General features: G+C 39.0%; 1 protein-coding gene across 6 annotated transcripts; it reads right to left on the bottom strand.

Annotated features, from left to right (window-relative positions):
* Nucleotides 1-382: 382 nt before the first annotated feature.
* Nucleotides 383-21,957, bottom strand: SLC35B3 (solute carrier family 35 member B3). 6 transcript variants are annotated; one of them, XM_065912352.1, is made up of 11 exons: nucleotides 20,260-21,955; nucleotides 16,928-17,035; nucleotides 15,786-16,079; nucleotides 13,102-13,223; nucleotides 9,288-9,442; nucleotides 7,935-8,042; nucleotides 6,583-6,680; nucleotides 4,201-4,293; nucleotides 3,676-3,787; nucleotides 2,577-2,646; nucleotides 383-1,015 (listed from the first exon to the last, which is right to left on the bottom strand). In XM_065912352.1, the coding sequence occupies exons 3-11, from the start codon at nucleotides 15,984-15,986 to the stop codon at nucleotides 865-867; spliced, it is 1,110 nt and encodes a 369-aa protein (XP_065768424.1). In that variant the 5' UTR covers nucleotides 15,987-16,079; nucleotides 16,928-17,035; nucleotides 20,260-21,955; the 3' UTR covers nucleotides 383-864. The 6 variants fall into 6 exon arrangements, with proteins under 6 accessions (XP_065768424.1, XP_065768426.1, XP_065768425.1 ...); XM_065912354.1 differs by lacking the exon at nucleotides 20,260-21,955 and adding an exon at nucleotides 19,786-19,818; XM_065912353.1 differs by lacking the exon at nucleotides 20,260-21,955 and adding an exon at nucleotides 17,775-18,766.
* Between the last annotated feature and the right edge of the window lie 622 nt (nucleotides 21,958-22,579).

The raw sequence follows: 22,579 nt of genomic DNA, 5'->3' as shown, positions 1-22,579 counted from the left end.
CCCACTCCAGTATCCTTGCCTGGAGAATCTCATGGACAGTGAAGCCTGGGGGCTACAGTCCACGGCGTTGCAAAAGAACTGGACATGACTTACACACTAAACAACATTTTCCCTTCAATTTAAAAACTCAGAGCATGAAGTTTCCTAGCACCTTTGATGAATAATGGAAATCTGCCTTGTGATATATATACTTATAGGACACAGGATGACAACTCTTCTTCCTCTATCCCCTATATTCCACAGAAAAATTAAAGCACATTTAGTGTATACTTTTAAATGATCAGAGAAAAGCCTAAGATTTAAAGTATACTTTACTTTCCCTCTTCATAACAAAATCCAACCTTTTTTTTTCCCTCTTTATAACAAAATTCCATCAAACACATTCTTTTTACAAAAAAAAAATCACAGAATAATTTTTATTTATAATGAAGTTATTCTCTCTGGACTTTAAATCATCAGTTCACTCTTACAACAGAGATTCAATTTAAATAAGACCACCAAAATGGAATGGAAAAAGGAAAACAGTCTATTTTTACATATCAATTTCTTTGATATGTCATAATGATATACAATCAGTCTTGCAACATGGTCCATTTTCAGTGAAATTCTCAACAGACTGTAAGCATTAAGAGTCCTTCATGTTGAAGTTTCAGTCCAAGGTGTGCCGGGCGAGGCCCTCATGATTGCTCTGGAGGTTAGACAAACAGGGTTCTAAAGAAAGGCCGACTTCATACGTACATATGTAATCCATCCACAAATGGATAGCATGCCTTCAGAGCCTCTGGTTTTTATAAGTCCCTTCGGAAAGTTGATTGATGAATTAATTCCATTTTACAAACAGAATTTTACAGAACGAATCACTGCCTATACAGTCTGTGCCAACGTCCCTGACTTCCGTAGGTCCACCATCTTCTTTATCAGATCATATGGTGATGGCAGTCTTATTTTATCCATGTTTTTGCTGTAAACATTGAGAAATATACCAAGGACAACTAAGAAACCAGACCACACATACCTAAGAGAAAGAAATAAAGAAAAAAAAGATTAATCTCAGAGTAACAATTTATCACTAACCATAGAATTTGATGATTTCACAAAAATTCTTCAATAAAATACTTTGCTACTGGATACCGATAATAATAGCACTAAAACAGTATTTATTTTATTTTTACAAATAATATTTAGGTCATAGTAGATAGAATTCTGTATTTTTAATGTTAAGTATGTATGTCAGGAAAGTATTTTACAGAATTTTAAATAGAGTGCATTTGAGTTTTGAGGATAATAGTAAATTCAAAGTCCAACACACCTACCACAAGTCTCATAAGTATGTTTAAAGCACTGGATACATAAATCTGTCAGGGAATTTAACACAGCAGCCCAAATGGTTATCTCAGTGGGGGTTAGAATACACAGACAGACAGGGGCACATCTGAGAAAGCAGAACCGGCGTGGATTAATACTATAGGTACCTAACCCACGCAGAAAGAGAAGTTCGCTTACAGAAAACAAACCACCCAGGTGCCGTGCTATCAGCTGGACACTGGTTCCAGAACTCATCCCCTCCGCCCAGAGGACACTGAAGTCTGCAGATGCTAAGGTCTTTTAGATAGAATGGCAAAGCATTTGCATATAGCCTAGGCACAACCTTGTGTATGCTGTAAACCATCTCTAAATTATTATCAGACCTAACACGATGAATCTGCCATGCAAATTCAAACTGCACTTTTTGCAACTTTCTGGAATTTTTTTTCTTGAATATTTTTGTTCTGCAGTTGGTTGAGTCTGCAAATGCAGAACCTGTGGATAAGGAAGACCGACTGTATGGGGATGGTAATTTATTGTGTGGTTACCTTTACGCTTACACACCTGACCCTTGAACAACACAGGTTTGAAAAGCACAGGTCCACTTATATGTGGTTTTTCTTTTTAATAAATACACAGTCGGTCCTCTGTGTGCATATGTGGAACCTGTGGACGCAAAGGGCTGACTGAAAGGGACTTCAGCATCCTTGGATGTCGGGTCCTGGACCGGAACTCTGTGCATTCTGAGGGATGACTATACAATGATCATGTCTAAGTCTGAATCTGCTCAATTACCAACCAGTGTAAGTTTAAATGATGCTAATTTCAAATACATACTAGACAGTAAAAAAAACAGTCAGTGCTTCTACCAGAAGCCAGAAACTGAGAAAACCATTAGGGCACAATTTACAGAATATTTCTCTACCTCAAATCCTTTGTAGGACAAGGCAGCAAATAACCTTAAGAATCATCTATGTAGATATTTATAATTTATGTATCTGCACCAGGGCAAGGGGAATCCCTTAATCTCACCACATCATTCACATTCATTTATACAAGAAACAGGGTCACAAGTGCATTGGGACTGGTTAGGCAATTTAAGTGTACAAAATGATTTCTTCAAAATAATTACATACATTTCTGAAACAGCAGAAGACACATCCACAAATGTGGGTCAAGATGAAAAGGATTCTTGACAAAGTAAGGCTGTTTAAGAGGAAATGTGAAAGAACCTAAAGGTAGAGAAACTTGTTGAATTGAGAAGTACTTACTGGAAAGTGAATGGTTTGGCAAAGAATATAAATGAAAGAACAATGGTCATTGCTTTTCTCCCTGTTGTCACTGTAGGGAGAAAAAGGTTGGTTTTAGAATGTGCCTACTATCATGGCAATACTTTGGAAATCATCTATTTGACACATCTTTACAGAGCCTAGTGTGTGCCAAGATCTACATGAGGTGTCAAGGAAACAACAACAAGACAGAAGGAAGTCACCGCTCCTGCAACCATGGCGCTCACAGTCCAGCAGGGTCACAGACATTCAACAACGAGGCTGCATTTTACAGTACAACTGCAGTCACTCGATGCAGGCCATGATGCCACGGAGCTTCGCCATCTTTTAGAGAGACATTCTTGGTCTGGCAAGGAACGTTTTTCCAAGGAAGATAGGATTAGGTAGAATGGGGAGATTCTTTGAAGGCAACAATCTACAGGACATTCTAACACTCTAACGGTGCGCACAGCCGGATAAAACCATGAACATCCTTCCTGTCCTCTGTCCTTCAGGGTTATGGCCAGAAACCTTCCTCCCCGGTCCCACTCGGGGGGACAGGGACTCCGCACGTGGCTCCAGCACACCTCCCTCCACTGGACTGTGTGCCTGCTCTGCTCCTTCTCTTACTGGTCCTCCTTTCCCAGACTCTAGTTCCAGGGACATAAACGTTCAACGCATGAATGAATGAATACCAGAACTGTTTTGGAAACACGTGTCAGAGCCTGACTCCCCAAAACTATTTTTCCTCCTACCTTAGTAAAAGGATCCCATTTTTAAACCAGGATACCTGCCCAGCCTCTCCTACATACAGTTGGTGTGGTCATGGAACTGGGTTTAGTCAACCAAATGTCAATTCAAGTGTCAGCAGAAGTGCTGTCTCTAGGAGTGCGATTTCTAGGGAGTTTACATAAAGAGACGGACGTGTCTTTCACGTTCTCTCCACCTTCCTGCCTGGAAGGAGGATGAAGATGGCAGAACAGAGAGACGGAGGGACTGGAGTCCCAAGGAGCTGGCGCCACCACACCAGCCTGGGCAGCATGGGGCATGTGGCCAGGAGGACATGCTGATTACATAATCTAATCAAGTATGTCATCCTTACCTGTTACAGCAAGGAGGGCACCGAAAATTTTAATCAAAGCCAGAACAAAAGAGATTCCAAAATATCCAGTGAGGGAAAAAAGGAAAGCATAACCATAGGTCCGAATTGGATCCTGTAAAATATAAAAAACCTTTTCTAACGAAAAATGCAAAACAAACTCTGAGGTATTATAAATGAAATAAAACTACAGATTTTAATCAACTTCTTGAGCAATAATAATCCATTCAACAATGCAGTCAAGCAAAGATTCTTATTTAGTTCTGATTTAATGGAAAAATAATGATGAAATTAAAAATTCCCAACTTATACATTATGAATAGTTTAAAAATTAACTTATAGAAAAGAGCAAGGATAAAATAAATTTAAATATAAATCATTTCATTTCTAAAATAATTTCTGAGCTACATATACTGTATTAAAGAAGTCATCAAGCTAAACAAAATAGTCTTTTTGAACATGGGGAATCAGAAATACAGAGGAAACTAATGGAAGATGTTTATTTTAAAAAATGTGATTAGTGTTTACCTTTGAACAAAATGTTACTGCAGGGCCTAATCCACTAGTGCATGTCAATCCCAATAAAATGTACACAAAACCGATTGAATACGAATACAAAACCTAGAGAAGAGAAAAATAAAGTGGAAAAAAGTGCTCTTGAACCAAAGGTGGAAATGAATAGTTTTCAATATGTGGCTCAATTAATCTATTCAATTAAATGTGTAGAAGAAACCATTTTAAAAGTAACATCAAAAAAAAAAAAGTAACATCATTGTTTCAATATGGCCTAATTTTCTGGAAATGATGGCTGATCCTGTTTATAAGTTTTAGGTATAATGTAACTTGTACAACAGAACTCAGCAGAACTAATCCTTTCATATATGACTATCTAATCATTCATTTTTTGCTTAGCTTAATTACTGAATTCAAACCAGATTTTAGTGTTGGGATCCTAGAAACACACACAAGACAAAGATACTCTGAAAACTACTTATTAGACATGAAAAACCCAAACATTAAGCTTGCAAAGACTATTAAAATATAATGAAAATAAGCAGCATATGGCATATTTATTATTCGATTTCTCAATTTTCCTACCAATCTTTCTATCCTGGTTTATTATGCTCCTTATAAGCAGAATCAGCGTTACTGTCAAACATCAAAACTTGCTATGTGTCAGGTACTGTGCTAATGATGCCCTGTATAGAGTAATTCTTTTTATTTCTCACAACTAGCTGAAGAGACAGGCATTTTTTTTTTCAGGCTATACATATATTTTTTAACCTTTTTATTTTGCATTGGGGTGTAGCCGATTAACAAAAAGTGTGATAGTTTCAGGTGAGCAGTGAAGGGACTTGGCCACACACACACAGGGATCCATTCTCCCCCAGACTCCCCATCCCCCAGGCTGCCACGTAACACTGAGAGTTCTCTGCACTGTCCAGTAGGGGCATCAGGCACTCCTGACCATCATTTCCTGCCAGTGTGGATGGGGAAACTTAAACTTAGAGATAGTAAGTCATCTTCCCGAAAGAGGAGAGCTAGTTTAGGGAGGACATAAACCAAGGCCATCTTAGAGCAGAGTGTACGTGTGAACCACTGTATTGCGCTAACTTTCTAATTACCTGTAGTTTATTAATTCTCTGCTCTTTCCCTTACCCAGGAAGAGTGGTGATGATCAAGAAAACTCCTGACCAAGATGAAGGCTCCTGTGTTCTCAGGGACTCTGCACAGATGCCCCACTCTGCTCCCAAAGTAACCAGCCCTACATACCCTTAGCGCAGTGAGCTCTGTCTGTCTAGCAAGGTGGTTGGCTGTAAAACTAACGCAAACACACACATGATGTATTTACTGCATACAAATGCCAACCAGTTAGAAGACACACAGGAAGAGAAGATACTACTTGCAGTAATGAGGGCAAAAAGATGAAACACCTAACAATAACTTCAATAAAAAAAATAACTGGATTTATACAAAGAAAACTTGAAAGTCTAAGGGACATTTAAAGGAAACACTTGAATAAAAGGAAAGTCATACCTCTTTCTTGGACTGAAAGAATCAAGTGTATAGATACCATTCTCCCTAAATTAATTTATTATTCAATGCCAATCACAACACCAATGAGATTTCTAGTTTATCTGGGGATATGAACACCCAAGAATAACTACTGGCAGTAAAATTCTGGAAAACAAAAGGAACGATGGTGGCTAGTCCTAACAGATGGTAAACATCTGGTGATAAAGCTGCTGCCATACGCTTCTGGTGCAGAAACAAAATGGAAAGGATAAAATTCTAAACCCTGCATCAGAACATGAGAGGATGGAAGAAGACATTTAAAATAAAAGTTGGAAAAGTTAGCTATTCAATAAGTGATACTAGGGCAAGTGGATAGTCATATGGAAGAAAATTTTTAGAAAGCTTTGGCTGGATCAAAGATTTAATAAATAAGGAGATTATAAAACTAGGAGGCAAATGGCATAAAATTCTTAAAATTTTAGAGTTGGAAAAGCCCTTTTCAATAATAATGCACAGCCAGAAGCCACGAAGCAAAAGATAAGCTAAACTACATGCACATTACAAACTTCTAGATGGAACATAATACCAGATACAAAGAAAGAATAAAAATGATGCAACAGAGAAATTTTTTAACATGCCCCGAACTCCATAAATCAAAAAGGAAAAAAGATTATCAAATGCTTATCATAAGGTGTTAGTGGTGGTAACGGTATTTTACTTTTTACCTTCGTATGACACTTGAATGTGCTACTTTTATGAAAATAGTGATGATTAACCAGTTTAAAAATGCAATGCAAAAATGCAAGTCTTCAGTACTATAGTTTTGTCAGAAAACTAAGGACATCATCATTTTTGAGTCTGTCTGATGTGATGAAAAAGCACGAGAGCATTTACCATTTCTGAATTAGAAGCATTATGCAGCTTCATAACTTTCTCTTGGACATTCCCAATGACAGCATCTGCACACAGGGCCAGCGAGATGAGGACCACACCTTCAAGAAGGCACAAGAAAAAAATAACCTCCTCATTCAAATGGATGAACAGTAATCAAGACTTATCAGAAATTTAACTGGGCTAAAAACATAGCAGACCTTAAATTACACTTGCTCAGTAGAGTACTTTTATCCACATCCAGTTGTAACAGGCATGTAGGTGATATTATCGAAGAAAACAAAACTAATATTAATAAATTGCATTAATGCCATCACCTTATTGTGTTTAATAATCATGTCAAATAATAGTTTTACGTTTAAAGTACTGATTTTTAATAGGACTTGAGATCGTTATTTTTCAGTTATCCTGGATTTTATATGGATTTTATATACACATTTTCATTTTAAAAGGCTCTTTCCATAATGCACAGAAATGAAGTCAGGCAGTTTAAGAACTTTAGTGATTAGGTTACAAGTCTGAAAGAAACACTGTACTGAACAAATAAGGTGAGAAGTCACAGAACCACTGAAACCACCTTTTTCCCTCATCGTCATCACCCACACCCCCATGGGCAGGTGCTTTCACATCCACTATACGCTCCCACTACCTTCGTGTGAGGCAGGCTCTTATCTCTTTTTTATGTGAACCACTCCTATCCCTGGTGGCTCAGGTGGCAGAAAGAACCTGCCTGCAACGCAGGAGCCACAGGTTTGATCCCAGGGTTGGGAAGATCTCCTGGAGGAGGAAATGGCAATCCACTTCAGTATTCTTCCCTGAGATATTGCATGGATGGAGGAGCCTGGCGGGCTACAATCCATGGGGTTGCAAAAAAGTCAGACACGACTTAACGACTAAGCATGCACATGCCTCTGAAATGACTTTTCCCCTCAGTCTCCAAATATAATCTTTCTTTTGCAGATGTGAACACAAAGAAGTTAAAACAATGAAAAGTAAGTGTGCACATTTCTTTTTTCTTTCTTAAGAAAATAACCATTACTACTGTGGTTCTATAACTTGTGTGTTTATTTCCAACTCAGTCCTTAAAAGATTGATCTATCAAGTACTTGGAAACAGGAGATCCTAACTGGACAAACAGCCTCCTGTCATGTCAAAATACAAGAGTACTGAAAACGATGGTCATGTTTCAGAGTTGTGACACTTTTACTACATCTTATATGAGAGTCCAAAAACTTTATGCTAGATATGAGAACCACAGATGTCACGCTATTATGTAAAACACTAATCAAAGTGTAAAAATTCTTACTCTGAACTGAAACGCTGACAAAATCCAAGAAGACAGATAAACTCCTTACCTGTCAGGTTGAAATTTGGTGCAACCGTGCTGTCAGCTAGGGTAAACCATATCAGGCCGAGGCTCATACATAAGGCAGCAGACACGTCTGCAACATTATAACGCTTTCCTGTGTATAATAAAGGGTAAGTCAACCTCATTATGCAATTACCCACTCAGCACAGTGTTGGATCTATGTGTCTAACAAGCTCAGCAGGGATTGCTTTTTATATACAATGTCAGAAATGATCAAGAACATTTTAGTCAAGGGATGAGATGGTCACAGACGAGTTTCTGAAAATTAAATTATCCTATGAGCACCAAAATGTCCTTTAAATTAGACACAAAATCCTTCTTTCATCTGTTATGATAGTGATTAAATTAGAACATTTAAAAGGTTTGTGGAATTAGTGCCTCTTTTATTTTATAACATAAGCCTATGAATTCTCTTATAGTTTCTAAGTTTACAAAGTAACCAGAGTAGTTATTCAGGCTATATATAAGTTTGCAAATAACTCCAGTCAGATAACTTCTAAACTGGTGAGGATTAACTTATTTCAGTACATCTACATTTAAATAAGGAAATTACATAATGTAACTTTTTGGAAGGATTGTAATGAGATATTATTATACAGGTTAAGTCATTTACAGAGTTAAATGTGATTTTTTAAGAGGAACTGAGATTTTTTCTTATGTGAATTGTTATCCTGAAATTATACGTTTCAGTTGACATGCATATTTTCATTTTAAAAGGCTCTTTTGGGAAGGTTTATAACGCATAAAATGCAGTCAGGGCTGTGTGAGAAATATAGTGTCATCAGAACAGGAATATTCCTCGTGACAGTCATATGAACTTGCTCCACAGCGTGTCACTATCACTGCTTCCTCTTTTACTCCAGCTTTCATAGGCCTGTGACTTAGGTGGGGCTCAGCAGAGTGGGTTAAAGAACACTTTTGCTTAGCTTAAGCTGTACTTCATCATAATTATCCATTTGTACAACAGAGGTGGAGAGTGGAGCCCTGGAGAGCAGGAAAATCAAAGAGTTGAAAACAGAGCTTTCTGGGTAATTCTGAGCTAAGCCTTCAATATATGAATACGGCCTTTTGGCAATGTAGTAGACTCCAGGCAAAAGGAGTAAAACAAAATACTATTTTGATTTTCCCCAAGTCCAAAGGTTTCAGATCCTGAGGTATATCAGGGAAGTATCAGTGTTTTTATAATATCTTATTTATATTAGATTATCACTCAGAATTGTTACAATACCAAGAATGTTCACTAAAGATATTAATCGGAAGTTTAATGTTTTTCCTAATGCTAGATGTCACAGCATATCCTGTTAGCTTCAAACAGTATGAAAACATATCATTACTATACCTTGAATAAAAACTCCTCCTAGCATAACAGGAATCAATTTGCAGCACTTGAAGATGACTTGGGTAGGATAATTCAGGTAGCCCAAGGAAGTGTTTGATAACCCCATAGTACCCACAGTTAGAAAAGCTATTATCATGTAGGTTTTTCCTGGTATTCTGTAAAAGACAATTTTCAAAATCTTCATTTTGGGACCCAATTATACTACTGTAAGAGAATGTGCTTACAATGTGTAAATTCCTAATTACTCTTCTAATTTCTGTTTAATACTTCTAGAAATATTGGTAAAATATCACTATTCTTAAAGGTATAGCACTGCTTACTTGTATAAGAGAATGCTGGTAAAAATAACAGTTTACCCTTATTTAATGAACTATAAGTGAGGGCTCTCAACTGTGTGAAAGAGTAGTACATTAGAGAGTTACTTATATTCTTACTGAAAGTATAATGTTTGCTACAGTTAAGGTTTTTTAACAGTAGTGACAGTTACATACAAAAACCATCTTGACTAAATGTAGACAAGAAGAATGGATTTTTAAGAAATACTGGCTCCTAAAAGGGTAAAAAAGCACCTTGCCGCTGCTGTTCAGTCACTGAGTCGTGTCCGACTCTTTTGTGACCCCATGGACTGCAGCCCACCAGGATCCTCAGTCCATGGGGTTCTCCAGGCAAGAAAACCGGAGTGACCGCCATCTCCTTCTCCCGGGGTCTTCTGACCCAGGGGCCCCGCCCGAGCCCCCAGGGCGGCCTTGGTGAACTTTCAGCTCCCTTTACCTCCTAACTGCTGTTCTTTCCTAATGTTCCCATCTAGCATTAGGAAAAATATACCTGTCCATTCTGCTCCAATAATCAGAGCAGAATTTCTCTAGGAAGTCCATGGTGGTTTAAAACTCTAGATGATTTTTATTACTATAATGTCTTATGCCTTATCTCCAATGCTATTAATTCTATAAATTGTTAACCAACTTTCAGATGAGGAATCCGACTCTCTCGTGATCCCAGATGTTCTACTTTGGGTTCTAACTGGACTTCCTAAAGGAGACTCTTAATAGGGTATCTTCAGAATTTTGGGCTATTCTTGGGAGCATATGCTTACTTTGAAGAGATACTCAGTGGTCTAAAATAATAACTTTGTACATTCACATAATTCTATTATGTTGCATTTTTAGATTTATGTTGCAGATTTAGATCTAGTCTTCATTTTGGGATTTGTACTCATGTTTAAATCAAGACAACAAAATTCCATTTTTTTTAAACATGGCTATGCATAAGGCAAAATAATTTACTAGAAAAGTTCAATTAAAATGTATCATTCCAATTCAATTTTGAGACCTTTGCTTACACTTAACTACGAACACAGTGGTCAATATTCAAAATTCACGTGGAAATAACTGGGCATGCCCCCACGTATCAGTGTACACAGACACTGGTTTCTACACTGTCCGTGGGGTTTAACCCTCAGGGGGGTTACCAGTGAAGGAGTTACAGCACTGCTTCTCCAGGAGATGACAGAAGTCAGAAGGGGCGAATATCCTCACTCATAAATTGCAAACAGTGGCCAGAAAATTCAAGTCAGAAGAATCACAAGATTAGAAAAGCAGTGCAGTAAAGGAGAAGGAAAACCAGCCTGCAACTCAGGAAACCTAAATTCAAAAGGTCCCAGCGTGGGGCATGAGCTCATGGAAATCCCAGCTCTCCTCCAGGTCTGCTTTCTCACTGGTGAAATGAGGCTAGATTTCACCATCTTGCCTCTAGGACTCTCACTGTTTCTACTTGAATACTCCAACTACTTACTACTTTAGATATGATGGGGAAGCTGTAACTTTGAATAGTTCTTTGAAAAGCAATTTGACAGATCTTTACTGAAAACTCACACAGAGAAATTAACACCAAAGTTACAAGGTCATCTTCACTGAAATAGCAAGGCGTATACTTAAGGAATTCTAGACCATGACATGTGATACCACACATCGCCATATTTCATCCTCAACATGAAACAGAGACAATGTCAGAAACTTCCCTGGGGAATTGACAGAACTAACAGGAGGCTCAAATCCACATTTTCTAACCCCCAATTCTGTGCTCGCTCATGGATATTCACATAAATACGAGAAGAAAAAACTAAGCAAAGAATTCAACTAATTAGAGGTCTAAAGAGCAGTGCCACTTAAATAAATTCAGAGATAGATACATATTCAGAAATATGTGATTGGGCATGTTTTCACTGTAATACACCTTTAAAGATTTTTTTTTTTTTTCTAAAAAGGGTTTTAATGTGCCTCAGAATGAAAAGTTCTCAATTCATAATTACATTTTATTATAGGGCTATAAATTCTTCTACCTAATTTCTTCACCTCTGTTTACATCAAACACAAATGACTTTGTCTTTAAATATGTTATGGGCATGTGATTTGAATGCTGGGAAAAACATGACTGATGGCTCACTCTCCATCTTTTGGTAGCTGAGAGGAAGCTGTATCTTTTTAAAATTTACCACTTAGGAGGATGCGTCATCTTGTGTTTTTTTCATCTAATAAATACAGCATTGTGATATTTTTACTTTAAAGCAATCAGAGGTCCAGCAGTTTGCAATACATAATGAATCATCAAGCTTCCACGTATACTAGTCTTGACAGATGTATGTACTTACTTTCTATTCTATCTCCTATGGCTGAGCTAAGTCTTGAGGAGTTTCAGAGCATGAAAATAATAAAGAAGATCTTGGAATCAAAACATTTTTAAAATTGCTGCCGTAATAATTTATTGGCAATATAGAGGTTGAGAGGTAAAATTAGACCAATGATACTGATGTTGCTCATTTAAATATTTAAAATTTTATAGTTATCTTCATACAAACATCAAAAACACCTATTTAAGAAAACATTTATATCAATGAAGACAATGTCAACACTGTTATCTCCTTGGTACACTTAAACTATCCAATATATGTATGAAATACTCACATTCTAGGGTCTGACATGACAGGATGACCACACTTAAACTTACCCGGGAAATATTATATTCAAATTCCCTACCACCTTCTGATACAAGAGACGAAGTTTTCATTGCATATTGTTCAATATGCCAGGAAAAATATTTCAAGATATTACTCAAACCTAGGTGGTCATTAATTTAAAAGATACTGTCATATAAATGTTTAAGTTTTGATGGGAAGGAACATTATGAAATTTCTCTAATGTCCATGAATATAATCCCTACTGCTGGTCATTACAAATGTGATAAATGGAACATAACCCACAAAACAAAGCATTAACTGTCCATTTCAAAAAACCTGTATAAGAATAGGTATTGACATTTCCTATCAGGCCACTCTTAGGTAGTATAAAATTTTCAGTAATCACACCTATTTCCATTATAAGAACATACATGTACATCTGAATATGTTCTAGGAAAATCTATCTTATTATTGACTCTGAACAACATTCTGTTTGCAGGGGCACTGCGTGGCTTGTGGGATTTCAGCTCCCTGGCCAGGGACTGCACCGGGCCCCTGCAGGGAAGTGCAGAGTCCTGACCAGGGGATCATCAGGAAATTCCTTCAGCAAGTTTTTGGTAATGTTGCACTTCAGGGGATACTACTTTTTTCAATACATAATGGAAATATCAAATTTACTATTTTTAATACGTTGACAACACTGATGAAAATTCTTGGGTATTAAATGTTTTATTAATGTAAAATATATATATTTCACATATAACATACTCCATGCACCCAAAATAATAAAACAAAAAAACTAACTACTAGTCATGTACTTAACTGTCAAAAAATAAAAATAAAAACAAGCAAACCACATACCTTCTCCTTTTGTCCTGAATTAGCTGAAGTTCTATTAGGCCAAATATGGAGTAAAATGCAAACTGCACTAAAGTAAGATACCAGCCATAGGGCTTAAAACCCTCCACTGAAAATATTAATTCCTGTCAAGAGATACACGAACACTGTTAAGTTCAGCAGAGGACCAATCTCCTCACAATGAATTCATACAAGCACAGCATTTTAATAGAAACCAAGGTTCACCCCCTCAAAACAGCAAAATGAACCTCAAACCATCGAAACATAAGGCTTCTTAGAGAAGCTCAGATGCCTTTAAAAAGACGGCAGACATCCAGCACAACAGGTGTGGGGGAGGAAGAACTAGGAAGTAACCCCATTGCGTGTTTTTCTCTTTTTTTAAAAGACCAAAATTAAGAGAGTTGCCCAAAACAATGAGGGAGGCAGCTGACTGAAGAACTCATGCACGTTTTAAAAAGCAAGTCTCATTAGAAGTCTACTACCTCAAGCCTGATTTCCCGTATTAAAATAATCATTCAACTCACAAGTTAATGGTTTTTTTTTAGAATTCCTGCATCATAGATTACATAAAAAACTTTCCTTATAGAAGAATGGTTACTCTTCCTAAACATAATGTTGTATCATGAAAAAAATTTGTTAATTGTTAATAAGCCATTCTTAATCTCATTAAGTTGTTTAATAAAGTTATCTGGCTTAGCTGAATAAATCACCTACCACATATATAAATATTATAAAAATTACATAATATATAATATAAATATACATTTCAGCTATACTTTAAATAAATTTTTAAAAAGATGAAATTGATGGATAAATTTATGTTCAAAGAAAAGCTAAACATAGGCTCTAAAAAGATCCTGAACTGATTTTGTCCATTTTGGATTCTGTGCAATTTGCCAAATTTAGATTTCATGTTTAAGTAAGTCTGAGTTATTTAGCAGGAGTTACCTGGTTTATAAAAACACAAAAAATATCTTTATTAATATCCTGACACTAGGTAAATATTTCACCTTCTATATTGCTAAATTTACTACAAAACCCCATTTTCTTTAAATTATTTTAATATGGAGTTTTATGGAAGAGTTAGTAGCAATGTCAGTTCTCACAAAAGTAATGTTACAATTTAATCAGTTTATTAATTTTAAAAGAAACTTCGAACATACTGGTTTTAAGTTAAAATCCCTGATCATTTATCAAATAGAAAAAAATTTAACGAAATTTGTAAATTTCTAACTCATTTTCTGTTACAATGGCTAACTTTGCTCCCAAGCTATTTGGTAACAATGGTGTTTCAAAGGAGAAAATGCCTCTCGACAAGAAAATCCAACATCTGATAAAAGTTACTATTTTGTCTTGTTCTTTATTGTTATACCTGAATTTTCATATCATCTTCCAGTAGAAAAATCAGTTATCAATATAAATATTAAGATTTTTAAAGCTCATGTTTTACACTAAGACACCCTATAGCACTTTTAGAAGCAAAGGAATAGTCACAATTCTATTTTCTATTTTTAAACTTACTTTTATATTTCATTTCTATAAGATAAAGGAAAAGCAAATAATAATTTTTAAGATCACTCTGATTATAAAGAATATCAGAAATATTATCTACATTTAAGAAAATGCATCATGTTCCTTTTCTTGAATTATAAAGATTTCTCATGTTAGGGAACTGCAAAGAAAAAGCAAGTTGGTAAAGGCTGAAAATATCCACTAATGAACTGACAATTGAGAATACATCTGCTGCTTACACTAGCCTGGATTGTTATCCATCCAGTTCATGTCTTTGAAGGTCAGGACTTTGCTGGTCAGATGTATACAATTATCCCATAAAACAACACAAATACAAGACAAACTGTGTCAATGCTAGACATTTTTTGCAGAGGCAAAAATCACAGAAAAATAATGTTCTGGCAAAGTTGGCTTCCCTTGTAGCTCAGTCAGTAGAGTCTGCCTGCAATGCAGGAGACTCGGGTGCAATTCCTGGGTAGGGAAGAGGCCCTGGAGAATCCACTGGCAACCCACTCCAGTATTCTTGCCTAGAGAATCCCATGGACAGAGGAGCTTGGAGAGCTACAGTCTATGGGACTGCAAGAGTTGGACATGACTGAGCACAAAGCATGTTTACAAGAGGAAACCAACAAGGATGAGAACACAACAGATGCTTAAAGTAAAGAATGATTCAAATAGTATAGGATTAAAGACACACCCTTGGAAAAACATTAAACATCCAGATATATTCTTGCAAAATGACCTCTTACTGAGCTCCAGGAATTTAAAAGTAAACGGGAATATAGCGTTTGTGCTGTTCAATTTTATGTGAAAACTGTGTTCCAAAACACCAATCAATACTTGAATCATTTTCTTTTAAAAAACATATGGTTATACTTACTTATTATACATTTTCCAAAACATAACACTTCATATTTTTTCATAATTTTAGTTTTTAAAAATTGTCTATGGCTCCCCTTCCCCCATGTAAAATACTTCACTCTAAAATTTGGATCCCTGTTTTCAGCCAATTTTATCTTAAGTAGCCCTTTTCTACTAGTATACTAAGAAACTCAAATTTGTGAATCAACTTGCTATCCTATGAAGGGAAGTCTCTTGGAAAAACTGTTGGTAGGGCCCATAATGAGCTCAAGTACTACAAATAATTAACATATTATAAACAACTAATTTTTTACCTGTAAATATCCATAAATTAGGTAAAATACAAAAACTCCAGCAACGCATATGAAGAACTGAGTCAGTTTGTTGAATCTGCTGAGATTCATGCCAAGCACTACAATGTCATCTACAGACTTGATGTGTGGTGACATCGCTTGGGTTTTGGAGGGGACAGTGATAGAAATGTATTTCCTGGAGCTGTTGAACTTGAGATCCATTGTTCTTATTTTGCCGCATTCAGTGCTACCCAAGTTATCTTTGTTGGTTTTCTCTCCTTTGTTCAGTCCTCCTTCTGCCTGCTGAGCCAAGTCCTACAGAAGGAAATAAACAATTCGAGCAAAACATTTAGACCATCAAGTGAAGTGCTATGCTCCAAATACTATCTCAGATCACATTTTGAAATTTATATAGGTAAGGGTCATTCTCTCTGGATATTTTACATTAATTCTCCTCTTCAAGCTTCCAATCGACCAAAATAGGTTTACTCTCTAAAAAATTTACCTTCACCAGATAAAGACGAATACACCACTAAATACACACCATTCTTATCTCCACAGCAACAAATCAAAAGCTAACCTTGTATTTATTTCAAAGTAAAGAAGTAAGGGTGTCTTTATTATGCTTCCATTTGTAGTGAGGATATAATTTTTAAAGCCCACAATAGTACATTCAGAACATCTTCAACATTAAAAGTCAATCTCTGATCGTAGAAAAGAGTAAAGAACGGCCCAGACTCCTACAGTTACTAAGCCCACTGTAAAATTTATTTGCTAAAGACACTGTAAAATAAAGTCAAACATACGTAGCCTATGTAAAAATCCAGATTTATCTGAGATTACAGAAAAGATACTATGCTTTAGCAACAGCATCTCTTGAGTTAGAAGGAAATGTTTTCCTTTGGAGAACATTATTGTAATTTAAAAAGTCTTTGGTACAGTTGTTCAGTGGGTATGGAGCTTCAGTTACACCAGATAACTCTGGCCCTAGACATCACCTGTTGCAGAGACCCTGTAACACAGTACCTGTGATTAACTATGTGGGACTGTGCACGCAATCATTTGTTAAGCGGGTAGATCTTATGTAAAGCATTCTTAATAGCAACACACACACACATCCAGGGGACACAGGCACTTCTGGTGGGGACAGATATGTCCATTACCTTGCATATGGAGATGAGATCTCAGGAGTATGCATATGCCCAAACTCATCCAATTCTATCTATTAAACATGTGCATTTCTTGTATGTATCAATTATACCCCAATAAAGCTGTTTAGAGAAAAGAAATAAAAAATAAAAAAGTTCTTGGGTTTGTAAAAAGTGAAAAAAACATCACTTTTTGTTAGTTTGTGAAAAAAAATATCATGAAAGCTCCACGGATGACTGTCAACTTCTCTTTGGATTAATAGAAACTGAAAAATAAATTCATGTAAAAGCTGACAAGACAGTGTAGAAGTATGACAAAGCACAGAACAAACTTATTATGAAAAAATTACTTTCCTACAAGAGACTGTTACAACCCCTGAGGGAACTAAAACATAGACTCTACTTGAAGGAAGAGGATAATAATTTTGACAGTGAATTATCCGGAAATCTTAAAAGAAAAAACAAAACCAAACAAACACCCCCCTTGCGATACGGAAGTTTAAAACGGCAGTAATTAGTCACTTCTTCAAGATCCCTTCTAATCTGCTGAGTTACAGAGATTAAGTAGGCCCTGTTCTGCAATTTAAACTTGGGGTCAAGGCTCTGAATACAGCTTGTAACTAACAGTAATACACAGGCATCGAAGAATGTCTGTTGAACAAGCTACCTGCCGTGTTTCTAGACAGAACAAGGTGTACTTTTAAGAAGTTTTTACTGTACTTCCTTTCTGTATTTCTTTTACACATGTTCTTATTTCCCACATGCTTAATTAATGTCATCTCTGTTTAGACTTTTAAAGTCATCTTGCAGGATCCCCTTGAGATATGACTTTCATTATAAAGCATGCCTTAAAAGACCTTACCTAAATGTTGTGTCTGAATGTAGAAGAAACAAAAAAGTTAGCAACTATTTTCCATATGTTTTGGCCTGGGTGTAGAGCACCATTCAAATAAATCTGTTCTTGTGTAGGTTTTTAAACTTCCTCTCCCTTCCTGGAATTGAGAATGCAATGTTTTACTAAACAGAACATCACTGGTTTAGATTATGTGACTGATAGAGGAGGACACTGAGCTCTGATCGCCAATAACTGTGACCCTGACGGCCGTATTCCTTCCATTTCAGGCATCAGTGACTGACATTAATCATCATCTGGAATAAAACAGTAGCATTTACAGCACATATTGAAATTTAAAAATAAATGAATGGTGAGAACATTGATTTAAAATGACCTACTGAGGTAAAATTTAACTTCTTAATCTACTCTTTAACCTTTAGAAGAAAAGTCTCCCACTACAAAAAGGTAGACTATAAGGAAAATATGCTTCTATGATGTGAATAACCTAAAAAAACCAAAACCTGATTTTGTATTTTGCCTCACTATGCTTTACAATTAAAAGAATCTTGCCATTTATAGCTAGATTAACTGGACTCTGGATATTAAACATGACCTGCGGGATATAATTACAAAACAGAGAAAAACAAGATTCTGTGCTATTTCTTAGAACACACTCCACTGGACAAAGTTCAAGAAACTGTGTGCTCATTTTTAAAGGTTATTCCTTTTCAGATTGCTGGAAGAAATATCAATAACCTCAGATATGCAGATGACACCACCCTTATGGCAGAAAGTGAAGAGGAACTGAAGAGCCTCTTGATGAAAGTGAGAGAGGAGAGTGAATAAGCTGGCTTAAAATTCAACATTCAAAAATCTAAGATCATGGCATCTGGTCCCATCACTTCATGGCAAACAGAGGGGAAACAATGGAAACAGTGAGAGACTTTATTTTGGGGCGCTCCAAAATCACTGCAGATGGTGACTGCAGTCATGAAAATAAAAGATGCTTGCTTCTTGGAAAGAAAGCTCTGACCAACCTAGACAGCATGTTAAAAAGCAGAGACATTACTTTGCCAACAAAGGTCTGTCTAGTCAAAGCAAAGGTTCTTCCAGTAGTCATGTATGGATGTGAGAGTTGGGCTATAAAGAAAGATGAGCGCCAAAGAATTGATGCTTTTGAACTGTGGTGTTGAAGAGTCCCTTGGACTGCAAGGAAATCCAACCAGTCAATCCTAAAGGAAATCAGTCCTGAATATTCATTGGAAGGACTGATGCTGAAGCTCCAATACTGTGGCCACCTGATGTGAAGAACTAACACATTGGAAAAGATCCTGATGCTGGAAAAGATTAAAGGCAGGAGGAGAAGGGGATGACAGAGGATGAGATGGTTGGATGGCATCACCAACTCGATGGACATGAGTCTGAGAAAGCTGCAGGAGTTGGTGATGGACAGGGAAGCCTGCCGTGCTCCAGTCCATGGAGTCGCAAAGAGTCAGACACGTCTGAGCAAATAAACTGACTGAGTCTTTTTCCCCAAGGGAAAAAACTAAAATGAGGATTGAACAGGTATATTAAGAAATTAAGTACAAATAAAAGTGTTAGTTGCTCAGTCCTCTTGAACTGCAGCCTGAGAGGTTCCTCTGTCCATGGGATTCGCCAGGCAAGAATACTGGAGTGGGTTGCCATTTCCTCCTCCAGGGGATTTTCCTGACCCAGGGATCGACCCTTTGTCACCTGCAGTGCAACCGGATTCTTAACGCTGACCCACCTGGGAAGCCCTAAGTACAAATAACACTTGTCTAAATTATTTTAAAAGTCTGTATCTCTTTCTTCCGAATCCCAAACTATGTCAATTAGAAAAACGTCCATCCAATAAACAGTTCTAGATACACACACAGAACACCAAATCCTTTCTCCTTCTTTCATCGTCTCAGAAAACAAAAAGGTGGTGGGAGTGAAACGGCAAAGCCTGGAGGAGTCTGCAGGGTACGAGCGGACGGTCATGACACGAACTTGACAACCCGATGAGGACAGTCACCTCGCACTGCAGGTGGACAGCGGAGTACCAGAGTGTCCTGCTGAACCGGGAAGTAGCTGTCAACTCTAACCGCTGTCGTGGTAGGAAGCCAGGAGGAGGCTGACAGGGGTCCAGAGGCCCGGGGGAATAGCCTGGCAGACCAGACCCTCCTAGAGCTGGTCTCGGGCCTGCGGGTCCACACTCCGGCCCTAGCGAGCTCTCGCCAGCCGGAGGGCACAAGGGGAGACCGTGCCAGCAGGTTTCCGTTAAGCCAGGCCCCGGCGCCCTGTCTTCCGACCTCGTCCCGCTCCCTCACGAGGATGCAGGCGGGCCGTGTCACGGTTCTCGGGGGGACGAGGAGGGCTGGGTCCCAAACACGGCGAAAGGCCCGGGGGTCGGAGGGGGGGCCCTGGGTCACCTGGAAGGGGGACCCCAGCCTAGGGGCCGCCTCAGCCAGACGCAGCGTCTCCCCCTCCCCAGCTCCGTCGCCATCACCTCCTGCGTCTCCTCCTCGCCCACTCCGGCACTTGCCACCTCAGCCGCCGCCGCCGCAGGCGCCGCCTCCTCGCCAGGTGCTCGCATCCCCGGCGCCCGCGCGCCACTTCCGCTTATGTGTCCGCCTGCGCGTGCGCAGTGGCGCGGCCCCGCCCCCTCACCGCGCGCCTCCGCCGGCGGGGGCGCGGCTACGCCTCGCGCATGCGCCCTCTGCCCCGGCTCTCGCTGGCCCAGCGCCGCTGTGGTCCAGGGATGAGGCCGCGAGTGCGCTGCTCGGCCGGTTAAACGTAGCGTCCCGGCGGCGAGTGACTGTCGGGTGGAGAGCTCTCCTCCTCCGAGCTGTGCTGCTCTTGTTTCTAGTCTCCGAGCCTCTGAGCCCGTGCAGCTCCTCTGGCTGCAGGGCGGGGGACCCTGGGCCCCGTGGGCGCCCCGGCAGGTGGCCTTGCCCTGGAATTTGAGAAGGAAGCCGGCTGGAGAATGTTGAACCCCGATACAGACACCCCAGGGGTTCCCTCTTACCTCTGCTCGATCCAAATGAGATGGGGTAAAGTCACACTACCTTTCTCTACTTCCATGTTCCACCTGCTTTCTGGAGACGGTGAACCCAAGTATTAAATGCTTGGGTTGCCTCTGACGGAATAATTCAGCTTTTGGCTACGGCATCCCCGGTCCTTTTCGCGAAAATTAGTGTTGTTGTGATGGTGCCACTTGCTGCTCAGAATGTGTAAATCCCACAGCTCAGCCAGCCCCCAAACTAAACGTTTACCCTACAGCTAGGGCTGCAGGTGCAGTGATAATTGGTTTGGGGGTGACGCTAAAATGATACAGATTACTGTAAGGAAGGAACATTTTTGAGAACATGCTTTAGATGCCGAGGAAAGGGATGAGTTGGGTTAATATATAGGTTGCAATCCAGTTGTGTGCAGCTTTCAGAATTTCACAGGGAGCAGCGTGAAGATTTATACTGAAGCACAGCGGGCATCTCCTGTTGGAAGTGGTGGGTCTGCTAGGCATTTCCATTTAATACGTGTTAAGTTGAATTTTACAAATGTTGACTATGACTTAGACAGTTTAAATGTCCTCAAGAAGTAGTAAATGACAGGCTTCCAATGATGCCATTCTGTTACTTGGATAATGTGGATTTAAGTCTGCTGTTAGGCATGTATACAGCATGGGTCATGCATATAATCCATAAATTAGAAATGTAAGCTCTCTGACCTTAAGGAGTTAGAGACAGACAGGAACGGGTAAATGCTGGCATGAAACAACTTAAAAAGATGTCCTGAGTTACCATCTACTTGTACCTGGACAATTGCGGTAGTGTCTAGCCAGTCTTGCTGCTTCCCTTTTATTTCTCTACATCTCAGTTCCTTCAGCAGCTGGAACGATCGTTTTAGAAACTGTGAGAGAATATACCATTCCTCTGCTCAGAACCCATTTTACTCAGATTCAAATTCAAAAGCTTTACCTTCTAAGTTCAAAAGTTCCTCCTAAGAAGAAAACTCCATCTGGATGAACCGCATCCACAGCTGCTATTTAAAGCCTGTCTCACCCTGTCCTGCCACCCTGGGCAGCAGCCCTCAGGACTCACTGTTCCTTCTGCACGGACCACTGCCCTCTCAGCTACCCACGGAATGAGTGCCCTCACTTTCCAATGTAGCTGGTCAAATGTACCTTGGTCTGAGAGTTCTTCCCTGACTGCTCCATCCAGGAGAGCTAACCGCCACCCGCCCCAAACACCCACACCCCCCCCCCCCCCCACACCCACACACTGTCCTTCCGCAGCTTCATGTGACTGCATAGCACTTGTGATGACTTCCCACACATGTGTCGTTTATATCTCCCTCACCTCTTTCAGTTCAGTTCAGTTCAGTCGCTCAGTTGTGTCTGACTCTTTGTGATCCCATGGCCTGCAGCACTCCAGGCCTGCCTGTCCATCACCAACTCCCAGAGTTTACTCAAACTCGTGTCCATTGAGTCGGTGATGCCATCCAACCATCTCGTCCTCTGTCGTCCCCTTCTCCTCCCGCCTTCAGTCTTTCCCAGCATCAGGGTCTTTTCCAATGAGTCAGCTCTTCGCATCAGGTGGCCAAAGTACTGGAGTTTCAGCTCCAATGAATATTCCAATGAATATTGGACTATTCCAATGAATATTCAGGACTGATTTCCTTTAGGATGGACTGGCTGGATCTCACCTCTTTGGCTCTGCTGAAATGTTCCATGAGAGCAGGACTTTGGTCTGATTTATTCACAGCTCTAATGCCATCATCTAGAACGGAGTGCCTGGCACACAGGCTGCTCTCAGTAATTACTTGGTGAG

This window comes from Muntiacus reevesi, chromosome 20 (assembly GCF_963930625.1).
Source record: "Muntiacus reevesi chromosome 20, mMunRee1.1, whole genome shotgun sequence".
In the NCBI taxonomy this organism is placed as follows: Eukaryota; Metazoa; Chordata; class Mammalia; order Artiodactyla; family Cervidae; genus Muntiacus; species Muntiacus reevesi.
Note: the sequence above shows the minus strand (reverse complement) of the source record. Positions and strands in the feature narration are given on the sequence as shown.